This window comes from Giraffa tippelskirchi, chromosome 2 (assembly GCF_054371585.1).
Source record: "Giraffa tippelskirchi isolate mGirTip1 chromosome 2, T2T-mGirTip1v1.2.pri, whole genome shotgun sequence".
NCBI classification, from domain to species: Eukaryota; Metazoa; Chordata; class Mammalia; order Artiodactyla; family Giraffidae; genus Giraffa; species Giraffa tippelskirchi.
In genome coordinates, this window is record NC_137276.1 from 186490770 (window position 1) to 186512431 (window position 21662).

The 21662-nt window shown below is 36.6% G+C and overlaps 1 protein-coding gene across 2 annotated transcripts in view; it reads right to left on the bottom strand.

Moving 5' to 3' along the window:
* Nucleotides 1-3900: 3900 nt before the first annotated feature.
* Nucleotides 3901-21662, bottom strand: part of ZPLD1 (zona pellucida like domain containing 1) — a 664056-nt gene continuing 646294 nt past the window's right edge. For both annotated transcript variants that reach the window (XM_081543086.1, XM_081543076.1), the window contains 6 exons: nt 19948-20045; nt 18739-18819; nt 15145-15316; nt 13052-13160; nt 6753-6782; nt 3901-6112 (listed from right to left, as the gene is read on the bottom strand). In XM_081543086.1, the coding sequence (XP_081399212.1) occupies nt 5937-6112; nt 6753-6782; nt 13052-13160; nt 15145-15316; nt 18739-18819; nt 19948-20045 (666 nt within the window). In that variant the 3' untranslated portion in view covers nt 3901-5936. The remainder of the gene's footprint in view (nt 6113-6752; nt 6783-13051; nt 13161-15144; nt 15317-18738; nt 18820-19947; nt 20046-21662) is intronic.

A 21662-nucleotide genomic window follows, 5' to 3' on the forward strand; every position in this document is an offset into this window, starting at 1 on the left:
GAATTTTTTTTTCAGTAGATGAAATAAAGTCAAGAATTGATATAATTATCTCAATAATATAGACAAAACACTTTTTATTAAAAATAATGGTGATTAAAGTCTTTGTACATACATCAATATATCTAATGTTCTAAAGCTGTGAGTGAATAATGACACTATTTTAGGAACATAGGCTTAAGTCAGATCCTCTGTTGACAGCTGGGCACATGAACACCCACAGTACATTTCTGAGACACCCGTGTTGGTAGTGTGACCTTGTGACTAAGTTCCAACCAGTGAAATAATGAAACTGTCCTGTGGTAGCTATCATGAAATCTCCTTAAAGTATTTATGGTGTGTGTATACCTTTTATCTCTATTTTTGGACCTTTTTTTCCATTTTGGACCATAGGACAAGGGCTACAGACCAGGGATTATGGAGTGTGAAATAAGAGAAATTCTCATTATGGATCTGTTGACAAGCTGGAAAGAAGGCAGTATCAAAACTAAAATATTGAAAAATCTTTTAGTGAGAAATAGTGAATAACCTTTGTTCCATATTGTGTTTTGAGTTTGAGAGTGATGCAAAAACAAATTGTGACTTATCTTTAGAGAATTTAAGAGATAAAATCTGTTCAGTTCTCTCTCAGTGGGCACTCTGCCTTATTCTCTGCCATCTCAGTTTATGAACAACAAAATATATACTAGCAAATCAATAGCTTTTAAAATAAAATCAGTTCTAATCCCTAAGTGGTTAATAATTTCTAAAGTTAGAAAACTAAGAATTAAGGGAAAAATAGCTTCAGGACCTTTATAAGAGTTGCCTGAAATTGTCAAACCCAAACTCTCCCAGGATCTTCCAGTGTTAATGGATTAGCCAAACCAGCAGGATTATTTAGTAATGGATTCCACTTTGGGCATTGCTAAAAAAGTTATCAGTTCAGTCACTCAGTCGTGTCTGACTCTTTGCGACCCCATGGACTGTAGCCTGCCAAGCTCCTCTGTCCATGGAATTCTCCAGGCAAGAATACTGGAGTGGGTAGCCATTCTTTTCTCCAGGGGATCTTCCCAACCCAGGGATAAAACCTGGGTCTCATTGCATTGCGGGTGGATTCTTTACCATCTGAGCCATCAAGGAAGCCCAAAACAGCTAACCTCCTGATGAAAACTAACCTCAACATTGGGCCAAGTTGCCTTTGACTAAACTTCCATATAATGATGTCACTTCTCTTTTCAACATGAAAAATGGAAGAGAAAATTGAGGTAATTATGTTGGCAATTTAAGTAAAACAAAAAATAGCCAGATACTCAGGTCAAAAAGGAACTGGAGGTTTGAACTGTGCAGAAAACAATCTGAGTTCTCAATTTCACTTTGCCAAGAATACAAAGCACTTTTTAAGTGAAGTTTATTGAACAGAGATTTCCAAATATTATGTCTAGAATCCAAAACAAATTCCCTCTTTTCTATCTAAGCAAAAAGTGGTATTAATCAAGGCTATCTTGGTTCTCCTGTGTTATTCAAATTTGTAGAGACTAGTGCTTTTTATAAGGTATCAGGCAAGGTATTCTCAGAAACATGAAAGCATAATTTATATTTATCAAGTTTCTACTTCCTTTGAGCCTCTGGAGGAGACAAGTCACTATCATGAGGAACATGGGTAACAATTCCCAGAGATTTGTTTTTTGTCTTCTACCAATGAACTCATGGGCTTCCCTGGTGGCTCAGATGGTGAAGAATCTGCCTGCAATGCCGGAGATCCAGGTTCAATCCCTAGTTCAGGAAGATCCCCTGGAGAAAGGAATGGCTACTTACTCCAGTATTCTTGCCTGGAGAATTCCACGGAGAGAAGAGCCTGGTGGGCTACAGTTTATGGGTCCCAAAAAGTGGGACATGACTGAGCAACTAACATTTTCACTTTTAGTGAACTCATACCCTCTGAGAAGCTGCCTCTCTTCCCAGGTTTCAGCAACTTCCTTGTTGCATTTGCTCCTGTTATCTCTGCTTTGCTGTTTTACATTGTTTAGTGCTTCTGGCCTGTTGTCACTGCTGATGACTTCACTCAATCCACTCCTTGGCTACCAGCACCCTCAATACCAAGCCTGCAAGATGTAGATCCAATCAGTACTTTGATGCCAGGTCTTCTTCTGCTCTGTTTCTCCTGATAAGGGGAGGGAGATAATTCAGCATAATTTTCAAGCACATTACTGCCCACCAACTTGTGGCCCTTTTTTTCTCTCTATTTGATCCATATTTTTAGCTAAGATGAAAGAGGACCCTCTGTTCACAAGCCCCTACCTCAAGACATTAAATATTTCAAAATAATTTCAAGTGAAGATTATCAAACTGTGTGATATTTGTATTTATTCATTTCCTTAGTTCTCCCTAAAAAGAGAACATTAGGACGTGTTCTCTTTTAGTAGTGTGACACATATTGATGGTGTGTTTGCAACCTTACCAGCTGTGATGGTTCATTTTGTGTCGATTTGACTTGGCCACGGCTTGCCCAGACATTTGGTCAAACATTACCCTGGGTGTGTCTGTAGGATGTTTCTGGATGAGACCTACTATTTGAATACACAAGTAAAGCAGACTGCCCTCCCTAATGTGAGTTGGACCCTATTTATTCAGTTGAAAATCAGTATAGAACAAAAAGTCTATCTCTCCCATGACTAGGAGCAATTCCTCCCTGAAAGGCCCAGGGAGGCCTGATTGCCTTTCTAACTGGAACTCCGGTTTAGTCCTTCCTTTAGAACTGAAACAAGAGCTCTTCTGGGGGCTTGAGCCTGCTGCCTTTCAGACTGGAAACACATCATCAGCTCACCTGGGTCTCCATCTTGCCCTTTGGAATCTTGGGACTTGTCAGCCTCCATAATAATGAAAGCCAATTCCTTAAAATAAATCTCTTTATATACATACATCGTATTTGTTCTTTTCCTCTGGAGAACCCTAAAACATCAGCTAATCCTGGTATTTGTTTTGTTTACTACCCAAGTATATATTTTCTTAAATTACAGATTTGGATTGTTTTGTATTAAATGTCTCCCCACTCATAAATAATTGAGGAACTTCATTTTTGAAAGCAATTGATCTATGGTCAGCTTGCTATTTCCCTTATAAATATAAAATGAAAGCAAATGTGTGCTAGCCTTATATCCCCCATTGCCTTGACAGAAGGCTCTCCATCCTGTTATAGCTCTCTCCTGCCAAGTGCTCTGAGAATCCTTCAGACTATGCCTCATGTGTGTTTGCAAACAAATGTCTCCCATATACTTCTCTCCTGCTCTTTTCTAACTTCTAGAAATTCTCTGCCTTACATTCTCCAGAGGGAATAATGCTCCTTCATGGACCATGATGTCTGTGCTGCTTCCAAAGCTAATTGGCAATACATGAGGACCCAGAGAAGTACTCACTTCTGTAAGATTGGATTCTCCCTAAGTGAGGAAAAGTATTTCTCCTCAGCTCTATGTCATATTCCAAAACAAGGAATGACAGCCAGACCCTGACAGAACTGTCATGAGAGACTATGCAACTCTGGGCTGAAGCTGAGTTCCTGTCTTTCTGGTTTTCACTTTCCCCTCAGAATTTCAAAAAAAAACCATAGGCTGTTTTAATCAGAGCTCAAACTCAAGGTAAAGTGCTTCTTTACCCTCGGCTGATCTCATGAATATGCTCCCAACACAGGGCTGCTGAAGCTCAGGGTGGAGAGGGCAGGCTTCATCTCACCTAGAGTTACTGCCCTTCCCTGTTGCGTTAGACAGCTTATTTCAAGTTTAATCTTTCTTAAAGTTTGTAAAAGCAGGAATAGAATGTTGAGAGTTGGACACAATATATTTCCATTATAACTTAAAAACAACATAAGAAATATATCTTTAAAAAAAATAAAAACCACCCAACAAAAAAGTCACTTTTTAAAAGATATTCATTTACAATTATTTTATTAAACAATCATCTTTTACATGTCATCACACCTTACCCCTGAAGTGCAAAAAACAGTTTGAGGTATTAAAACTGAAGGAATATTTGCACATATTTTGTAAGGTTTTCACACTATAATAACTGGAATATTCAGTATAACTAAATGCTACATATAACTGCAGGTTTATGTCCTATTCATGGGATTTAATACTTAGATCAATAGCAAGTCACTTACAGTATCTGAAACAGATTTACCAGAATATTTCAATGCTATCCATGTACATGGAGGGTCACATAAATAGCATGGTTCATGATTTTTTGTAAGATTTTTCCCTTTATATTAGTAAATAAATTGCTAATACATACAAAGTTCAGAATGGTTACTTCAATCATTTTGAAGTTATTTTGAAGTAACATGAGGAAGAGGAGATTGGCTTTTTAAGACTTAGACTTTGTTATATTGAAGAAATTATCCAGAGACTTTCTAGATCCCACTTCCCCCTGTGTCTATTCCTTGAAAGAGAAAGTTGAGGCAGTTATTACTCTATAGCTAATTAGTGTAATATAAATACTTTTTTCTGAACTGTTCAGGAAAATTGGAGAAAAGGTGTTTTTTGATTTGATAACTGATTTAATTATTAACTTCAGCGCATAGGAACTTCATTTGAAACAAATCTAAACTTGCACAGTGCTTTGCATCACAAACTTGTTTGGTAAAATTGAGTCCTGAATAATGGGTCACAAATATTAAATAGCAACTAGTCTCTACAGCAGTTTTTACAGTTAAAAACAGCATTTTTAGTAGCTGCACATGCTAGGTTTTGGTGTTTATCACTGAGTTGTTTTATCTGCTCCACTGCATGAATAAATTAGACAAAGGAAAAGTTGATTTTTTTCTGTAAGAATATAGGTTTAAAATTTGGCTTTTTAAAACTTTTTCCAAAACTGATAAAAATAAAATGCTTCTTGTAGTTTACTGTTAGAGAAAAATACTATTTCTGAAAAAGTAGGCCTCCTCCAGACTATATGTTTTCTCTACATGAGAAATTTATAAGAAAATAAACATTTTTTTCCCCCATGGAGACCCCAGCAAAGTTCTGCAAAACACATTTAACCTATTTCCTCTTTGTTCTAGGGAAAGAAAGGAACCTAGGTTGTTAAAAACCCGCATAGGAACACTATGCTTGTGTGTGGGGACAGTGTCCTCTCCCACAATTACTGTTTGTTTTCCCGTATGATGGTTCCTGAATTAAGAATAATCTGCAGTTGTTCCACAGCTGCAGAAGCAGCTGAGGGGTTTACCTGGGAGCAGAGTGAACACGTGCTGATGTTCTCGCTTGAACCAGGAGAAAACTGATCATAGCTTCTTCCACCAGACGAATAATGACCAAGTGTCACTTAGTATCCTTTAGAGGCTAACAACTACTTTTACTGTTTGCTGCACAAATGGATGCTCCCTCCAGGTTAGGATACATTACCCAAGTTTTTATTTTTGTTTTTTTAATATATGTTTTCAGACATGGAAATCACCCCAAAAGGTAAGAGGTCATAGAATGGGAAATTAAATCTCAGGTGTCCAAATCGGCTAATCCAATTAAAACCTATCCCCAAGCTGCAGTTACCTGAATAAAACAGAAAACAACTTTCATTTCAGGACTATATATGCAAATCTAAGTGCCATTACAATGGTTTTTAATACTTAGGGGGTAAAATGCAACAATTTTTTTCCTATGGCCACCTTTTCCCTCCAAAATCAATAATCAAAAGAAAATTGAAATGAAATGAAATAATGACAGATCTTGTAAGATCTAAATCCTGAATGTTGTTTGCTTATTGTCAGTATGCCCAGAGGTACCATACAAATAGGGTTGACCACAAACATAAGTGACAAAAGTAATATTATCAAAATTCTCTCACTATTGTTATGCTAACAAGCTACACTGAAATCTATCTGCAAATATCAAATGCTGGCTGGCATTCAACTGCAATCACACACTGTAGCGTCAGTGAAGCCCTCTCTCGAGAGCAGGGGCCTGTGACAGTCAGTCAAAGACTGGGTTTCGTATGCCATTCAACACCAAACTGGTGGATGCCTTCCTATGTAACAGGGCCAGTGAACACAGAAGAAGGGAAAAGCTCATGACTCCCAGAATGACCATTCCTGATATCAGGGCACTGGTGACAGCGTTCAGCTGAAAAGGAGGTTCATTCGGAGAACCTGCAAGTAATAAACACACTCAATGGGAAGGTCCAATATCAGATTTATCTTAACTTAACCAAACTTATGCATGCAAAGCATCTGTCAGCAGTATCTTGTAGAATAATAGCATCACACTATGCTACAGTAATAGCATCAGATTATGCTACAATTTATTTGAATTCAATTCATTACCCAATAGTGTTAGTCACTCAGTCATGTCCAACTCTTTGTGACTCCATGGCCTGTAGGCCTGCCAGGCTCCTCTGTCCATGGAATTCTCCAGGTAAGAATACTGGATAGGGTAGCCATTCCCTTCTCCAGGGGATCTTCCTGACCTGGGGATTGAACCTGGTCTCCCGCATCGCAGGCAGATTCTTTACGATCTGAGCTACCAGGGAAGCCCAAAGGACTGTACAATTTAGAGGCCTGGTATCCCCTGAGTAGCCAAAAATTTCATTTATAATATGCTATAAAAATTGACCAACAGATTGCATATGAGTTCAGAAATTCTCAGTGAATTGTTATTTAAAATACAATAAACTTGAAAAGCCAGAGCTCATTATATTTAGGTGATGACAGTTTTGCAACTAATTACCAAAAAATACTTAACATTTTTAAAAATTATACTTTCATTTTCGATATATGTTAGTTATCTTACCAAGCTGTGAATTGTTGGTCGGCGTCTCATCTGAGGGAGCGAAAAGAGAAACAAAAGTAACCTTGTGTCTCCAAATATTTACCAATGTCTGTTATAATTCTGTAATTGCTTTTTACCTGTATGTCCCCTCCCCTTCATCCACAAGTTCCTTGGGAAAGGCAATAATGAAAGTCTCCTAGACTGTCTGCTTTCTCATTTCCTGTTCCACGTGTCCAAGATTTCTCCATCTATCCATTCCTCCATATCTACACTCTGACACTACTCTGGGTTTACAAATAAAATCGTAAAGCATACTATGCTAAATTCTTTCTGGCTGACTTCACTTCATCATTATCTCTCCAGTCAGGTCACTGGGGACAGTAATTGTTGACAGCTATTATTAATACATTTTTTAGAGCTGTATAACCTCCTATTTATTATTATTTTATAGAGAAATATTCATTATTTAGTGCCACTCTATTTTAAGTGATGCCAATTTTTCCATCATATTCTGCAAGAAACATCAAGTTCCAAGAAGATAAATTCATACTTAATAACTAAATGAAAGGAAAACGTGACTCCTGAGCTTGAGTTGTAATTATTTGCATTTGTTGAGTAAGAGACTGAAGCTGCTGGTTCTTCACTTTTCCCTGACAAACATAACAGATGCAGTGAACACATTCACTTGGTTTCCCAGTTTTTGTTACCCATTTTTTAATCATATAGCAATTATCCCTTGAACTTACACAACACGTCGATTTTATATTTGTGTTTAAACATGTGAGTGTATATGTGTGTCTGTATTATTTGAACCATAAAATGTGTGCAGTTGGCTATTGCTTCTGGAATATAAATATTATTAAAATTAATATGTGTGTAATGCCACACAGTATACAAAGTGCTATCTCATGTTATCACATTTAATTTTCATAATTGCCATATGGTTTAGATATTATTGCTACTCCCATTTTACAGATGAAGAAACTTCCATCTGTCACAGCCTTTATAATAAAGTAAACATATGCTTAAATAAAAGCTCAGTTTCAGAGTCCTTTTCCTAAAATAATATAAACTAGCAAGTGTGAAAAATGTTTTTAGTAAAAAAGATAAATATCACAAGTGACAAAACTCCAGCATTAATATTTGAAACAACTGATGGGAGAAGCTGGTGAGATGTTTATAAAACAGCTGATGGCATTTCTTTTCAAACATATGAGTGTTGGCAGAAATGATGATTCTGCTGTTTGATCCTGAAGTACAATGTCCAAAATAAATAGAGCACTCATTCATAGTATTCTTTACAATGGTGTAGTGCATTGCTATAGGACAAAAAGAAAAAAATATATCAGTTTTCATTATAAGACATGTTTAGGAAAATCCTAACCTCCAGCTAACACTATCCTACAAGGACAACTGCTTCTCATGGAAACCGATAGGATGTGCACACTGTGATTAATTGATCCAAAAGATATGTGTGCCCTTTTCCCAAAACAAGGTGCCTCACTAAGATATGGAAGAGAATATCTAATGCTCTAAAATTCCTTTCTAAAAGTTATTCTTTGTTTAGGAATTACATTTATTTGCTCTTTAAAAAAAGGTTTCTATTAAAGAATAAAAAGCTTCCTCCTATATATCTCAAATTAAGCAAAAGTTCCATGACTGTAATGACCTATTTTCTGCACTTTAAGATTAACAGAAGAAATCAGAATATCCCCTCCTCTTTTACGTTACAACCAGCACTTTTGTAAGAACAACATCCCAGCTGTCACCCACAAGGACTTGGATGTGGACAAAATCTCCATGTGGGGACAAAAGTGCCAAATGAGCTACATCAGCTGCAGGTTCCAGGACTCTGAAAAACTGAAAGCATCCTACCTTTGGCAGATGGCTGAAATCAGAATGTGTAATACTTGAATATTGTTTGCAATTGCACTTGATACTAAAAAAGGTTAGAGAGAATAAGGTTATCTGTTATCTGCTGTTTCCTGGCATCCTGCAATGTTAGGGTCACTGCAATTAAAAGAAAAATCAAAGCTCTGTCTAGAAAGAGGTGGTAGTGATTTTCCAGGAACTTTCTATCACCACACACTTCTGTTTTTCTTCTCACACCAACTTGGTCTTACACACATCTACACTAAAAGTCATCATATGGAATTTGACCAGATTGGAAATCTAAACCTGGTGAGCTCTTCAAAAAACATATAGCTAGCTGAGGACTCATAGCAGGAAAGTGATAGCAGCAATACCACAGCTGTTTAAAAGCCCGAAGTGGCAGATAAATTGTCATTCTCTGCTTTTCTCTCAGATAAGCTTTTCTCTCTGAAATAAATGGAAAATGTGAACATCCGTACAAAGATATATACAGAATGAATATTCTTCTTTCTTAGAACAAACAAACAATTTCTTTTAAAGTCTTCAACTACCTATGTGGTAAAATGAACCACATATTTCAAGTTGAGAACCTTGGAAGTTCTCCACTTCCAAGTTCTCCACTGTGTCATGGAGTAGCCATTTCATCTCTACCTTTGAATTCTAAGATCCCCGAGGGCAAAGACTGTGGCCTCTTCTCTGCTTTATTCCCAGTTCCTAGAAGAGTTGCTGTCCATGGAGGGACTAAATAAATAGGCTAGAGTGAATTATTCCCTATCCATGAAACTCAATGACACTAGTTGAACAAGAGTTTGGCTTGGACTTCTCCACAGGAATTTATATTTAAAAAAAAAATCAGGTACTATTATTTTCCAGTGATTGTACCTTTAAATTTCCAGAATTGTACCCCATGATAAGCATTTCCCTACCAAATAATTATAGCCTTTCAGAGCCTAAAATAAGAACATTTCATGAACTTTGAGGATTTTGAATTCTGAGGATGTATATATTTTTCTAAATCAGCTAACAAAAGATAAACAATATTGGGTAAAAAATAACCAGAACGGATTTGATTTCATTAAAATAAAAACAAGACGGAAGTTCTGAGGTTTAACAACTTTTTAAACTTGACCCAAGTCAGATGTCTATGGGAAGGAGTGGTTCAATGAGTAAACAGAGCAAAAATTCCAAGTATCAGAGAACTTTGAAGAGAGGAAATCATGCCTGAAATTAGACTTGTTTTTGAAAATCAGCCACAGGATCTGCAGAGAGAAATTCTAGCTGAACTAAGGTAAAAATAAAGTGAAACTAAGGGAATAAGGTAGCCCTGGTCATTAAGCTGGACATTTAATTTATATAGAATTTGCCTGTGAATGGATATGGCTTGATTTCTGAGTTGTGTTTGTTGTTTAGTTGCTAAGTCATGTCTGACTCTTTTGTGACCCCATGTGCTGTAGCCCACCAGGCTTCTCTGTCCACAGGATTTCTCAGGCAAGAATACTGGAGTAGGTTGCCATTTCCTTCTCCAGAGTTGTGTTTACATGGAATTAAATTTTTTTTTTTAAGTGTAAGGATGTTATATTATTATAGCAAAAACATTATTACACATGGTCCTCTAGGTAGTGAGGCCACCATGATATCCAAATAAAGACCATCCTACTGCTATTTATCAAAATCATGAGAAATAAATCCACAGAGAGTGAGAGAGAAATGAAGTTTAAACATGATCCTGTGAGGCTGTACCAGTGGAGATTTGCTTTGGAAAATAAATGTCATCTTTGAGGTGGAAACAAGACTGAGCTGGAAAGGAAGAAATTCAGGCATGACATCAGATGTACTATTATCAAAAGCATTAGCTCTTTGAGGTTTTAACATAGATATTTTGGATGACTAGATGTGATGTGGATGAAACTTATAAACCTGTATAGCTGGCTAGCTACAGTAGGAATAAAAACTGTTACTTGGGATTTGGATATCTTAATAATTTTGGTCTGTTTTTAAAATTATGTTATACTGAAAGTGAAAGTGTTAGTCACTCAGTCATGTCCAACTCTTTGAGACCCTATGGACTATAGCCTGCCAGGCTTCTCTGTCCATGGGATTCTCTAGGCAAGAATACTGAAATGGGTTGCCATTTCCTCTTCCAGGGGATCTTTCCAACCCAGGGATTGAAACTGAGTCTTCTACATTGCAGGAGGATTTTTTACCACTGAGCCACCAGAGACGCTCTATATTATAATTGCAAATTAATTAAAATTTGTTATAGTTAGTTTGATTCGATCCATGTAAGAAAGAAGCAAGGAGGTTAACAAGGAGGAAAGTCATCCACTTTCCTATATCTCAACATGCACAGAGAGATGTGACTCTCAAGGTTCTTTTCGTACAACAAACTGAAATGCTCTATAGAAATAAGAATATTTTTCATTGTGCCTACTCAAAAGCATTCATAATTATTGGCAATAAGAACCGAGTTTCCATGCAGTATAATTCTATGAGCTATTTCTGACAGCTAGAGATAAGAATTGGGCCTCTGAGAAACCACAAACCAGTCATTTTCAAACCATTCAAAACATTCCAAATTATCAAGGAGGATGAACTAAGTTTGAAATTTTATATTTAATAAATTTATGCATTTTTAAATGGCCTATTAGTTTTTTTTTTAATTACTAATATGTCTACACAAACACAAAGAAGTGAATAATTAAAGCAATTATCTGGATTTTTCAGAACCAAATGACTTTTTGCCTAATTACCTCTTTCAGATGAAACTTTCTTTTCACTGTAGGATAGGAGGTATGGGAGAAAAGGTAAAGATAATCTAATTGAAACATAATAATAGCCTATGCCTAATATAAAATGGAGAAAAATAATTACCATATAATTCAAATCAGAACTCCACTTTTCTTTTTAGACAAATTTAGAACAAGAGTTAGATAGAATCTGAAAATCTACTTTTTCATTCCTTTTATTTTAAAAATAAAGAAATAAAGAAACATTTGCCCAGAGAAGTGAAGTAAAATCCCAAGTCCTACATCTTATTAGGATATAAGCTGAACTAGAACCAGTTTTTCAGACTTCAGTGTGTGTTGTTTATAATACATGTCTGTTTTATCCAACTTAGCAGTCCCCAAACTTTTGGCACCGGGGACCAGTTTCATCGAAGACAATTTTTCCATGGACCATGGTTGGGGTAGGAGCATAGTTTCTGGATGAGTCAAGAGAAATACACTTATTGTGTACTTTATTTTTATTATTATTACATCAGCTCTACCTCAGATCTACATCAGGCATTAGATCCCAGAGGTTGGGGACTCCTGATCCAACTAATTCTGGATGTCTCTGAGTTCACACTCATAAAAGCAGTATCGCTTTGGAGCGTGTGTGTAAGTGTATGTGTATGGACACGCATGCAAGATATTTGTATATATGAGAATGTATTGTGTAAACAACTGTGGCCATTAGATTCAAGAGCACAAATGTGTGTACTGGTAAGGGTATTTACATACTATTACTATTCAGGATTCTAGAAGGAAGCAATTGGTATTCAAACTGGTAACTTAAGGAGATTTAATAGGACGGTTTATAAAGATGGGGGCTTCCCTGATAGTTCAGTTGGTAAAGAATCCGCCTGCAATTCAGGAGACCCTGGTTTGATTCCTGGGTTGGGAAGATCCCCTGGAGAAGGGATAGGCTACCCACTCCAATGTTCTTGGGCTTACCTTGTGGCTCAGCTTGTAAAAAATCTGCCTGCAATGCGGGATACCTGGGTTCGATCCCTGGGTTGGGAAGATCCCCTGCGGAAGGGAAAGGCTATCCACTCCAGTATTCTGGCCTGGAGAATTCCATGGACAGTCCATGGAGTCGCAAAGAGTAGGACATGACTGAGCGACTTTCACTTCACTCACTTTATAAAGATAGAGGGAATTCACAAGAGAAAGTCAAGTTACTGGGACTATGGGTTAAAGGGAGGGATTCCAGAACTCTGAGAGAGTAGTTGAATGGAGACTGTTGTCTGGTGGGAGCCATGTGAACCTCACACCCATCCTCTGACAGCGCCACCTATTGGTCTAGTCCAACCAGAAACTGTACTTGGCAAGGCATCCATCCAGTGGATGCAGTTCACAGAGATAAGTGTTTTAGGTCAGAGAGGGGTTGGGAAGGGCAGAGTAGATCTGGATGGGCAAATGAAACATGTCCAGCAGCGTACTGTGTGTGTATGTGTGTGTGCATGTGTGTATGTGTGAAGGGAAAGGTGGTAAAGACAATATTGCCCTTTGTGAGTAAGTTGAATAAAGAGGAAACTACCATGAAATTAAAGTTGTATAGCAATGTATCTTGTCTCACAGTTAATTAATGCTATTTAGGAACTATTTTGAGTTATGCTTATAAGCCAAAGAACAAGCCATTTTGGAACCATCTATTGCTACACACAAAAGGAGGCGCACTCTTACCACTCCGAGTAATGATGGGACCCGCAGAGAGTATGGCATTTCCAGAAGTACCCTGGGGACTCAAAGTGGTCCTCCTCCCCACATCTCGCCTTTCTCTGTGGCCACAAACCTAAGGAGTTAATGAAAATAAGTGAAATTCCACACTGGCACAAAATTGTTTCTTTATGGCCATTTGGAAAGCAGATTCTTTTAGAAGAGATACCACATGTTTAATTTTATTCATTTACTTCTGTACATTTAATTACTTTGCATATAACTGCTACAGTGTTTCTTATCCTGGCTTGGGCCACATTTCTTATTTCCTTCTGATGTAATTGTGCATTGCCTCATTAATTTACATAGCTCAACAGCTCTCCTGAAAAAGAGATGTGTTTATCAAACTTTTCTTTTATTTCTCTCAAGCCTTTAATAAATTTTTCCCCGAAAAATTGGTCAGCACAGAGCCAAGGAAACGCAGACTCTTCATTTAACCCCACCTGATACAGAATGAATATAATCAATGACTGTAAAGAAATACATGAACTTGAACACACATATAAACACATTAAAGCTTGTTGTTGTTCAGTCATCCAGTCATGTCTAACTCTTTGCGACCCCATGGACTGAAGCACACAAGGCTTCCCCGTCTTTCACCGTCTCCCGAAGCTTGCTCAAACTCATGTCCATTGAGTTAGTGTTGCCATCCAACCATCTTGTCCTCTGTCATCCTCTTCTCCTCCCTTCAATCTTTCCCAGCATCAGAGTCTTTTCCAAAGAGTCAGCTCTTTGGATCAGGTGGTCAAAAGTATTGGAGCTTCAGCCTCAGCATCAGTCCCTCCAATGAATAGCCAGGATTGATTTCCTTTAGGATTGACTGGTTTGATCGCCTTGCAGGTTCAAGGGACTCTCAAGAGTCTTCTCCAACACCACAGTTTAAAAGCATCGACTCTTCAGCACTAAGCTCTCACATTCATACATAACTACTGAAAAAACCATAGCTTTGACTATACAGACATTAAATCTATTTTAAATCAAAAAACATGACTGCATTTTTCTCAGGTTAATATTGTGTTTGTGTGTATATTCTCAGTCACTTAGTCATGTCCAACTCTGCAACCCTATGGACTGTAGCCCACCAGGCTCCTCTGCCCAGGGAATTTTCCAGGCAAGAATACCAGAGTGGATTGCCATTACTTAATCCATGTTAATATTGGTATGACCCTAGGGGGCCTTTCAGAAATAGGATTTTATTTCTTCACTAGTAAATGGGTGTATATTTTAGTGGCAGTTATATGGGCTTCCCTGGTGGCTCAGACAGTAAAGAATCTGCCTGCAATGCTCGAGACCCAGGTTTCAATCCCTGGATAGGGACGATCCCCTGAAAAAGGAAACGGCTACTCACTCCAGTATTTTTGCCTGAAGAACTCTATAAACAGAAGAGCCTAGTGGGCTACAGCTCATAGGACTGCAGAGTCGAACATGACTGAGTGACTAACACATATGTAGTACAGATCCACATCTTTTATATTAAGTTTTTAACTTTTAATGCCAAGGATTCCCTGGCCATCTGGCCAATCAACCTTTCTAGTGCCAGTCCTGCCCCCACCACAGGCTCTCCCATCATCCTCTGATCTGCTCCATAGCCCTACTGAGACTGGAAATTTGCAGGTTACTCTGTTTCTTGTGTCTGTGCTTTGACCATCCTTTGGTGTAGAGTGTCTCTGTCTTCAAAATCACATCTCTTCCATCAAGTCTCTCATCTTCTCCTGTTTCATCTCTCTCACAATGATGAATAGTGCTTTTTGCTACAACACATATATATGTCTGCCTTTGCATCATAACATTTTGTCATATTTTATTCCTTGACCATCTCATGCTCCTAACAGACAAGCTAATTAAATTCAGAATTCACGCACACATCTCTGTATTCCCAGTATAATGCTTGGCACAAAGTAGGTATTCAATACATCTTTACTGGATGAATGAAAAAATTGTACTTCAAACTATCTGACCTGATGCACATTCACTTTCTATGTAGAAATAAGTTCCTAACACTTGATAACCTTCCGCTTAGATTAATACAACAGTTCAGAATAAAGTTATCAAAAACCTACTGGCATGAGGAAGGGGCAGTCATCAGCTCTGCAGAGTTTGGTAACACAGTGCAGGAAGACAGTAGACATTTTCTGATTCTTGTGTTTCACAAATCGGAACACTTCAAAAGAAAAGCGACCTCGCTGGCTTCTGCCGTTTTCAATGACGGTAGTTTGAGGATCTTTGTCACAGCTGCATGTTAGAGAAAGTGAAAACAACTAATACTGGAAAGTACCAACCCACCATGACTTGCACATTAATTTCTGCAATATTAAGAGGGTTTCCCCAGTGCTCATTACATTCAGAGCTAACAAAATTATGCCGTGTTACAGATTTGTAATAGGAAAATAAGCTAACTCAACAGGTATGTAGGAGTGACACAGATCATAAAATTTAAACAAATCAGTTTATGATTACAATATTTCTGCCAAATTTTAGAAGAATCATACTCTTATAGGTTGAAAAATCCAAACAGCATAAAATATCCAAAGTAAAACATCTCTCTCTGCATCTTTGCCCTTGGCCATGCCCTTCCACTCCCACACACAAACGTGCCTCAGGTAATCTCACATGTTACTGCAGCCTCACAGGACATATGCAAATAGAAACAGAAGCGCATATTCTCAATGTTCCACTCTTTTTAAACAAATCATAGCAAACTCTCATTATTGTTTTGCATCTTGCCTTTTTAAAGTTTAACGATGTAACTTAGAGATCTCTCTGTATCAATAGAGAGCCTCTTTCATCTTTTCTCACAGTTGTATACTATTTCATCATGCACATGTGCCAGAGTTGACTCAACCTGTGTCCCATGTATATACCCTTGCTTTGTTTTGAATCTTTTGAATTTTACAAAGTAATAATGAACAGCCTTACAATACATCATTTGGAAAATGTGCAGGGTTATCTACACAATATGTGCGTAAGGATCATTCAACAGACTTTGCCATATTGCCCTCTATAAGTATTGCCGCATATTGTACTGCCCCAGTAATGTATAAAAAATACTTAATTTCCCTCAGAGCTGTATCAACAAAGTATATGCATAAAATTCTGGATTATTCCACACAGGGACAATAAACCATCATCATGTAATATTATTTCACCTTTTTGTTAGTGTGAATGGATATGTGCACTTTTCATATATATTAGAGCCATTTGTATTTCTTTATCTGAAATTTGTTTATGTTCTTTGCCCAAATTTTAATTGCAGTATTGTCCTTTTCTTTCTGATTTCTTTAAATCCTTGGTTTTTAAGAAATGTGGTTCCTTGTTTGTTACATAAATTGCAAATTGTTTTACTTTGTTGTTTGTCTTTGGACAGTCCTCACTGTGTGTGTGTGTCTGTGTGTGCATGTGCCTGTGTATATATGTTTGAGAAATTTTATTTTTATATAATTTAATTTTAAATATTTTATTTTATGGCTTCTAGAATGTGGGCTAAAGATGATTTCCATACTCCAAAGTTCTAATGATATTTTGCATTTTCTCTCCCATCACTTTTAAAGCTGTAGTTTTTACATTTAAACTAATAATTCATTTAAAGTTTATCATGGTATAAAGAGCAAAGTACAGATCTCATACTTTTATTTTTCTTATGATTATCTACTGTCCTGAACTGTTTTTAGAAATCTCTGCCAATCCCACTGATTCGCATATTATCACACTCTATCACCTAATAAATTACCCTGCTTTGGATCTATTTTCAACGAGTATTGTATTTTTCAACTGAGTATAAACTTTTATCTATGTGTCTAGCCTCACATAATATACTTCTTAATATCTTTAGAGTATCTATTAACTGCAACATCTGGTAGTATCATATCCTTCTCATTTCCTTGTAGACTTCCCCCTTTCTTTTGTATTTTATAAATTTTTTGTTTATCTGTTTTTTCTCAATTCAGTTAGCTTATGATTCTCTGTTCTTGTAGGTGTGCATTTCTGTTTCTAGGTCCTATGGCACTGGGACCCTCAGCATTCACTTTTCTTCCCCACTTCTCCTGCCACCTCTTCCCACACCACTTCCTCCCAGCCTTTTCCTATACTCTATGTCTTGATCTTACTAACTGCTTTTATCAACACTAACAAATATTTTGTAATTTGTAGGTTTTCTTTTCCTCCTAATCTCACTGAAAATGTCATTTGGAGACCCATTTCAGTCTCTGTAGTTTTTAAGAAGAAAACTGAAAGAAGAACTAAGCTGAAACCATAGTCATACTAGAAGTCTAATGATCATATTCCAGATTATAATATGCAATGATTATAGAAATTGTGAAATTTCTATAGATTATAGAAAAATAAAAATGTCAAAGCAAAATGATGCACAATTTCACTGTGCATACATAACCATGGTGAATCTTTTGATGTATTAATATTTCCTTACCCTCTTTTCTATAACATATAAATGAGGTCAATTGTACAATTGTGTATGCTGATTCTTTCATTTCATATTTTAATACATTTAAATTGTAAAGAATGACATATTTATAAAGATAGGAATATCAAGAAGACAGAAGGGGAAGAGATAAAATAGAACCAATCTTTTTTTCTATTTTATAAATAACTTTGCATGATTATAATGCCTATGTGAGCTCTCAACTTGCTGGTTCTCCATAATTCATCTACCCATTTCCTTGCTGCTGAATATGCAATTGGTTCCTATTTTTACCATTCTAAATAGCACTGATAGACAAGAAGATGATAAATACTTTTAGAATATGCTTCCTAATTCACAAATGTAGAATCAAAAAATATGAAATCTTTTAAGGATTTTTTTAAGGATATTTTTTCCCAAAAATGTTAACCAAATGAACACTTCCAGCAATAGGATGAGTGTCAGTTTGATCATACCCTCTGAGTAGCACCTTAACCTTGATTAACCAATAAAATTTATTCTTTTGATTTCCCATCATATTATTTCCATCATGTGTCAATAAGCAGCAGTGATCAGAGCCAAATGCATTTTATAAGCATGATTAGAAGCCATTGCTTGACTCTCTGTTCTCCTGTCAGATAAAAAGGCTGAAAAGGAACTAGGATGATTGAATGTTTTAATGATCAATGTCCCTTTTTCCCAAATGTAGATTACACTCACTCTATCACTGCCTATTGGGGAATGAAGTCAAAGTTATTTGATGTGATTTAAAAAAAAAGGGTGGTAGGTTTTCATTTTAAATGCTGATAAATTAAGAAAAGCATTATGGGGTCTAAATTATCTAGACCATTACTTTAATTTTACTCTTCTTTTGACATACCATGGGACAGTCTAGTTTCATAAAAATAGTCACTGACTTTCTCTTATTGCCAATAATCTCCTAACCATGCTTTTCCTAAGACAATGAAATATTCCCATATGACCTAAGCATGAATAAAACATCTTTGATGTGCCAAACTTACTTGTAACTTTCATCCAACAATAGCCTTTTCAGCATTTCATGTTGAAAACTGTTCTTCACTTTTACACTTCCAACTATATTTTAATTTTTGTTCAGAATGTAAAACTTTAAATTTAAAAGCTATAAAAGTACCTTATAATTCATCTATCTGTCTTCAATTTTCTATTGGAATTGTCTACAATTGAATTATTGCTATCAATACAAGACTTAGACACCTACCTAAGGAAGAGATCATATCGAGTATCATCATTTGGGTTCCCTGATGGGGTCGTGTAGCAATAATCCATTAAGACATTCCATCTGCAAGGAAAAGGAAGAATAATCTAGAGTCAGAGTCTCCTTTGGGTATTAGTTATTAACCCAAAGGAAGTATATATTCACAAACATCTTACTCCAGGGAATATAGTTTTTTAACTAATTATTTCCTGAGACTTCTTGTTTAATAAAACGTTCTCCTAAACTCGGAGTGTTTAAGAGTCTGCAACAAATTTCCATCGCACATCAAGTATCACATAAAACCAAGAACAGAAATGCCAAGAAGACAAAAAGGGAGAAGGCAAAGTAGAACCAAATTTCTCAAGAGCACCAATCTCTTCAGGATGCAAAGTTTAAAATAATATACGAGAAACTCAAAATAAATCATATACATGTTACAATTTTTTATTAAAGCAGAAATGGATCTTTACTTTTGATTATGCTTTCAATGTTGATCATTCTGAATTTTCTAAGAATCAGACGAAATGACTTATTTGGTTATTTTGCAGAGATATTTCTGGGGATTGTTATATATAGTTGTGGGCCAGAGTTCTTTTGTTTTTTTAAATAAACATTTATTGAATATTAACACACACATAGGAGGGCTTCCCCTGTGGCTCAGCAATAAAGAATCCACCTGTAAAGCAGAAAATGCAGGAGACGCAGGTGCGAATGCGATTCCTGGGTCAGGAATCCTTGGAGGAGGGCATGGCAATCCATTCCAGTATTCTTTCCTGGAGAATCCCATGAACAGAGGAGCCTGGTGGGCTATAGTCCATGGGGTCATAAAGAGTTGGACATGACTAGAGCAACTGAGCATGCACGGACACACACACATAGAAAATATATAGACCACGTGTTCACAAAATTACTGTATCTCACTAATCACCTTTCAGATGAAAAAGCAGAATATTCTGGTATCCCCAGAGCTCTCCCCATGCCCTCTTCCAGTCACAGCCTCTCCTTCTTTAAGGGAAGAAATGTTATTTTCCAATTAATGACTTAAAGTGTCACCCTTTCATCCTTGTAGTTTGTTATTTCTATTTATTAGGCATTCTTAAATGGTGTGGCAATGACAATATTTTTTTTAAGTGAATGAGCTAACTTTATGATTCATCAGGCTTTAGGTAGACAAAATGCTTTAACCAAAAAAAGATAGGAGCTTGAAAATACCTGCCATCCAGATTAGTGGCTTGTACAGCTGCAAATACTTTGGTTTTCAAAGGTAGTCCTATACTCGGGATAATTAACTGCTGATTGTAGGTCGAATCCTAATAAAAAAAAAAAAAGCAATTAATCCATCATTGCCTTCCCAACAACAGCACATTTACTTACAATAATGTTCTATTAAAAAAAAAACAGAGGGCAAATCAACATAAATTTACTGAACCAACTCCGAAAATGACCTAGTTATTCCTCTAGTTTTTGGCAGAACTGTTCTTAAATCATATCCAAGTAACAAACTCACTTCCATGCATAAATCTTTTCATGTCCATAGTTTATCATTTATGATGATTAATGTTCAGTGTATTTAAATTATATGCAATGGGTACTAGTAAGAGGTTAGTATTTAGTTTGGCTAATATTCAACTATTAATATTCAGTTTATTTAAATTCATATTTCATTTACTTAAATTATATTAGTAGCTAATATTCAGCTTATTTAATTATATCTGCTTCAGTTTAAGTCCTTTACTACTGGAGTTGTAAATCTTTATACTTTTAATAATCTCTCATTAATCCAAAGTCACTTATCTTGCAATTTAAAATTACCAGAATTTAACTGAAAATGAAAAAAAAAAGGGACCAGTATGTTCTCCAAGTTGCCAAAAACGCATTCCATGAATTGCTGTACTAGATAACATGGTGAGGACTTATAGAAGGGTGTCTTAAGACTTCATTTTTACCTTTTACCCTTAGTTTAGACCAATTCTGTAGAGCTTATTTACATAATTCCCCAATTTACAGTAGTTTAAGGCAGCAAAAAAAAGCCAGTTGAGCTATTTCAAATCCTGAAAGATGATGCTGTGAAAGTGCTGCACTCGATATGCCAGCAAATTTGGAAAACTCAGCAGTGGCCACAGGACTGGAAAAGGTCAGTTTTCATTCCAATCCCAAAGAAAGGCAATGCCAAAGAATGGTCAAACTACCACACAATTCCACTCATCTCACACGCTAGTAAAGTAATGCTCAAAATTCTCCAAGCCAGGCTTCAGCAATATGTGAACCGTGATCTTCCAGATGTTCAAGCTGGTTTTAGAAAAGGCAGAGGAACCAGAGATCAAATTGCCAACATCCACTGGATCATCGAAAAAGAAAGAGAGTTCCAGAAAAACATCTATTTCTGCTTTATTGACTATGCCAAAGCCTTTGACTGTGTGGATCACAATAAACTGTGGACAATTCTTAAAGAGATGGGAATACCAGACCATCTGATCTGTCTCTTGAGAAACCTGTATGCAGGTCAGGAAGCAACAGTTAGAACTGGACATGGAACAACAGACTGGTTCCAAATAGGAAAAAGAGTACATCAAGGCTGTATAGTGTCACCCTGCTTATTTAACTTATATGCAGCATACATCATGAGAAATGCTGGGCTGGAAGAAACACAAGCTGGAATCAAGATTGCCAGGAGAAATATCAATAACCTCAGATATGCAGATAACACCACCCTTATGGCAGAAAGTGAAGAAGAACTAAAGAGCCTCTTGATGAAAGTGAAAGAGGAGAGTGAAAAAGGTGGCTTAAAGCTCAACATTCAGAAAACTAAGATCATGGCATCCGGTCCCATCACTTCATGGGAAATAGATGCGGAAACAGTGGAAACAGTGTCAGACTTTATTTTGGGGGCTCCAAAATCACTGCTGATGGTGATTGCAGCCATGAAA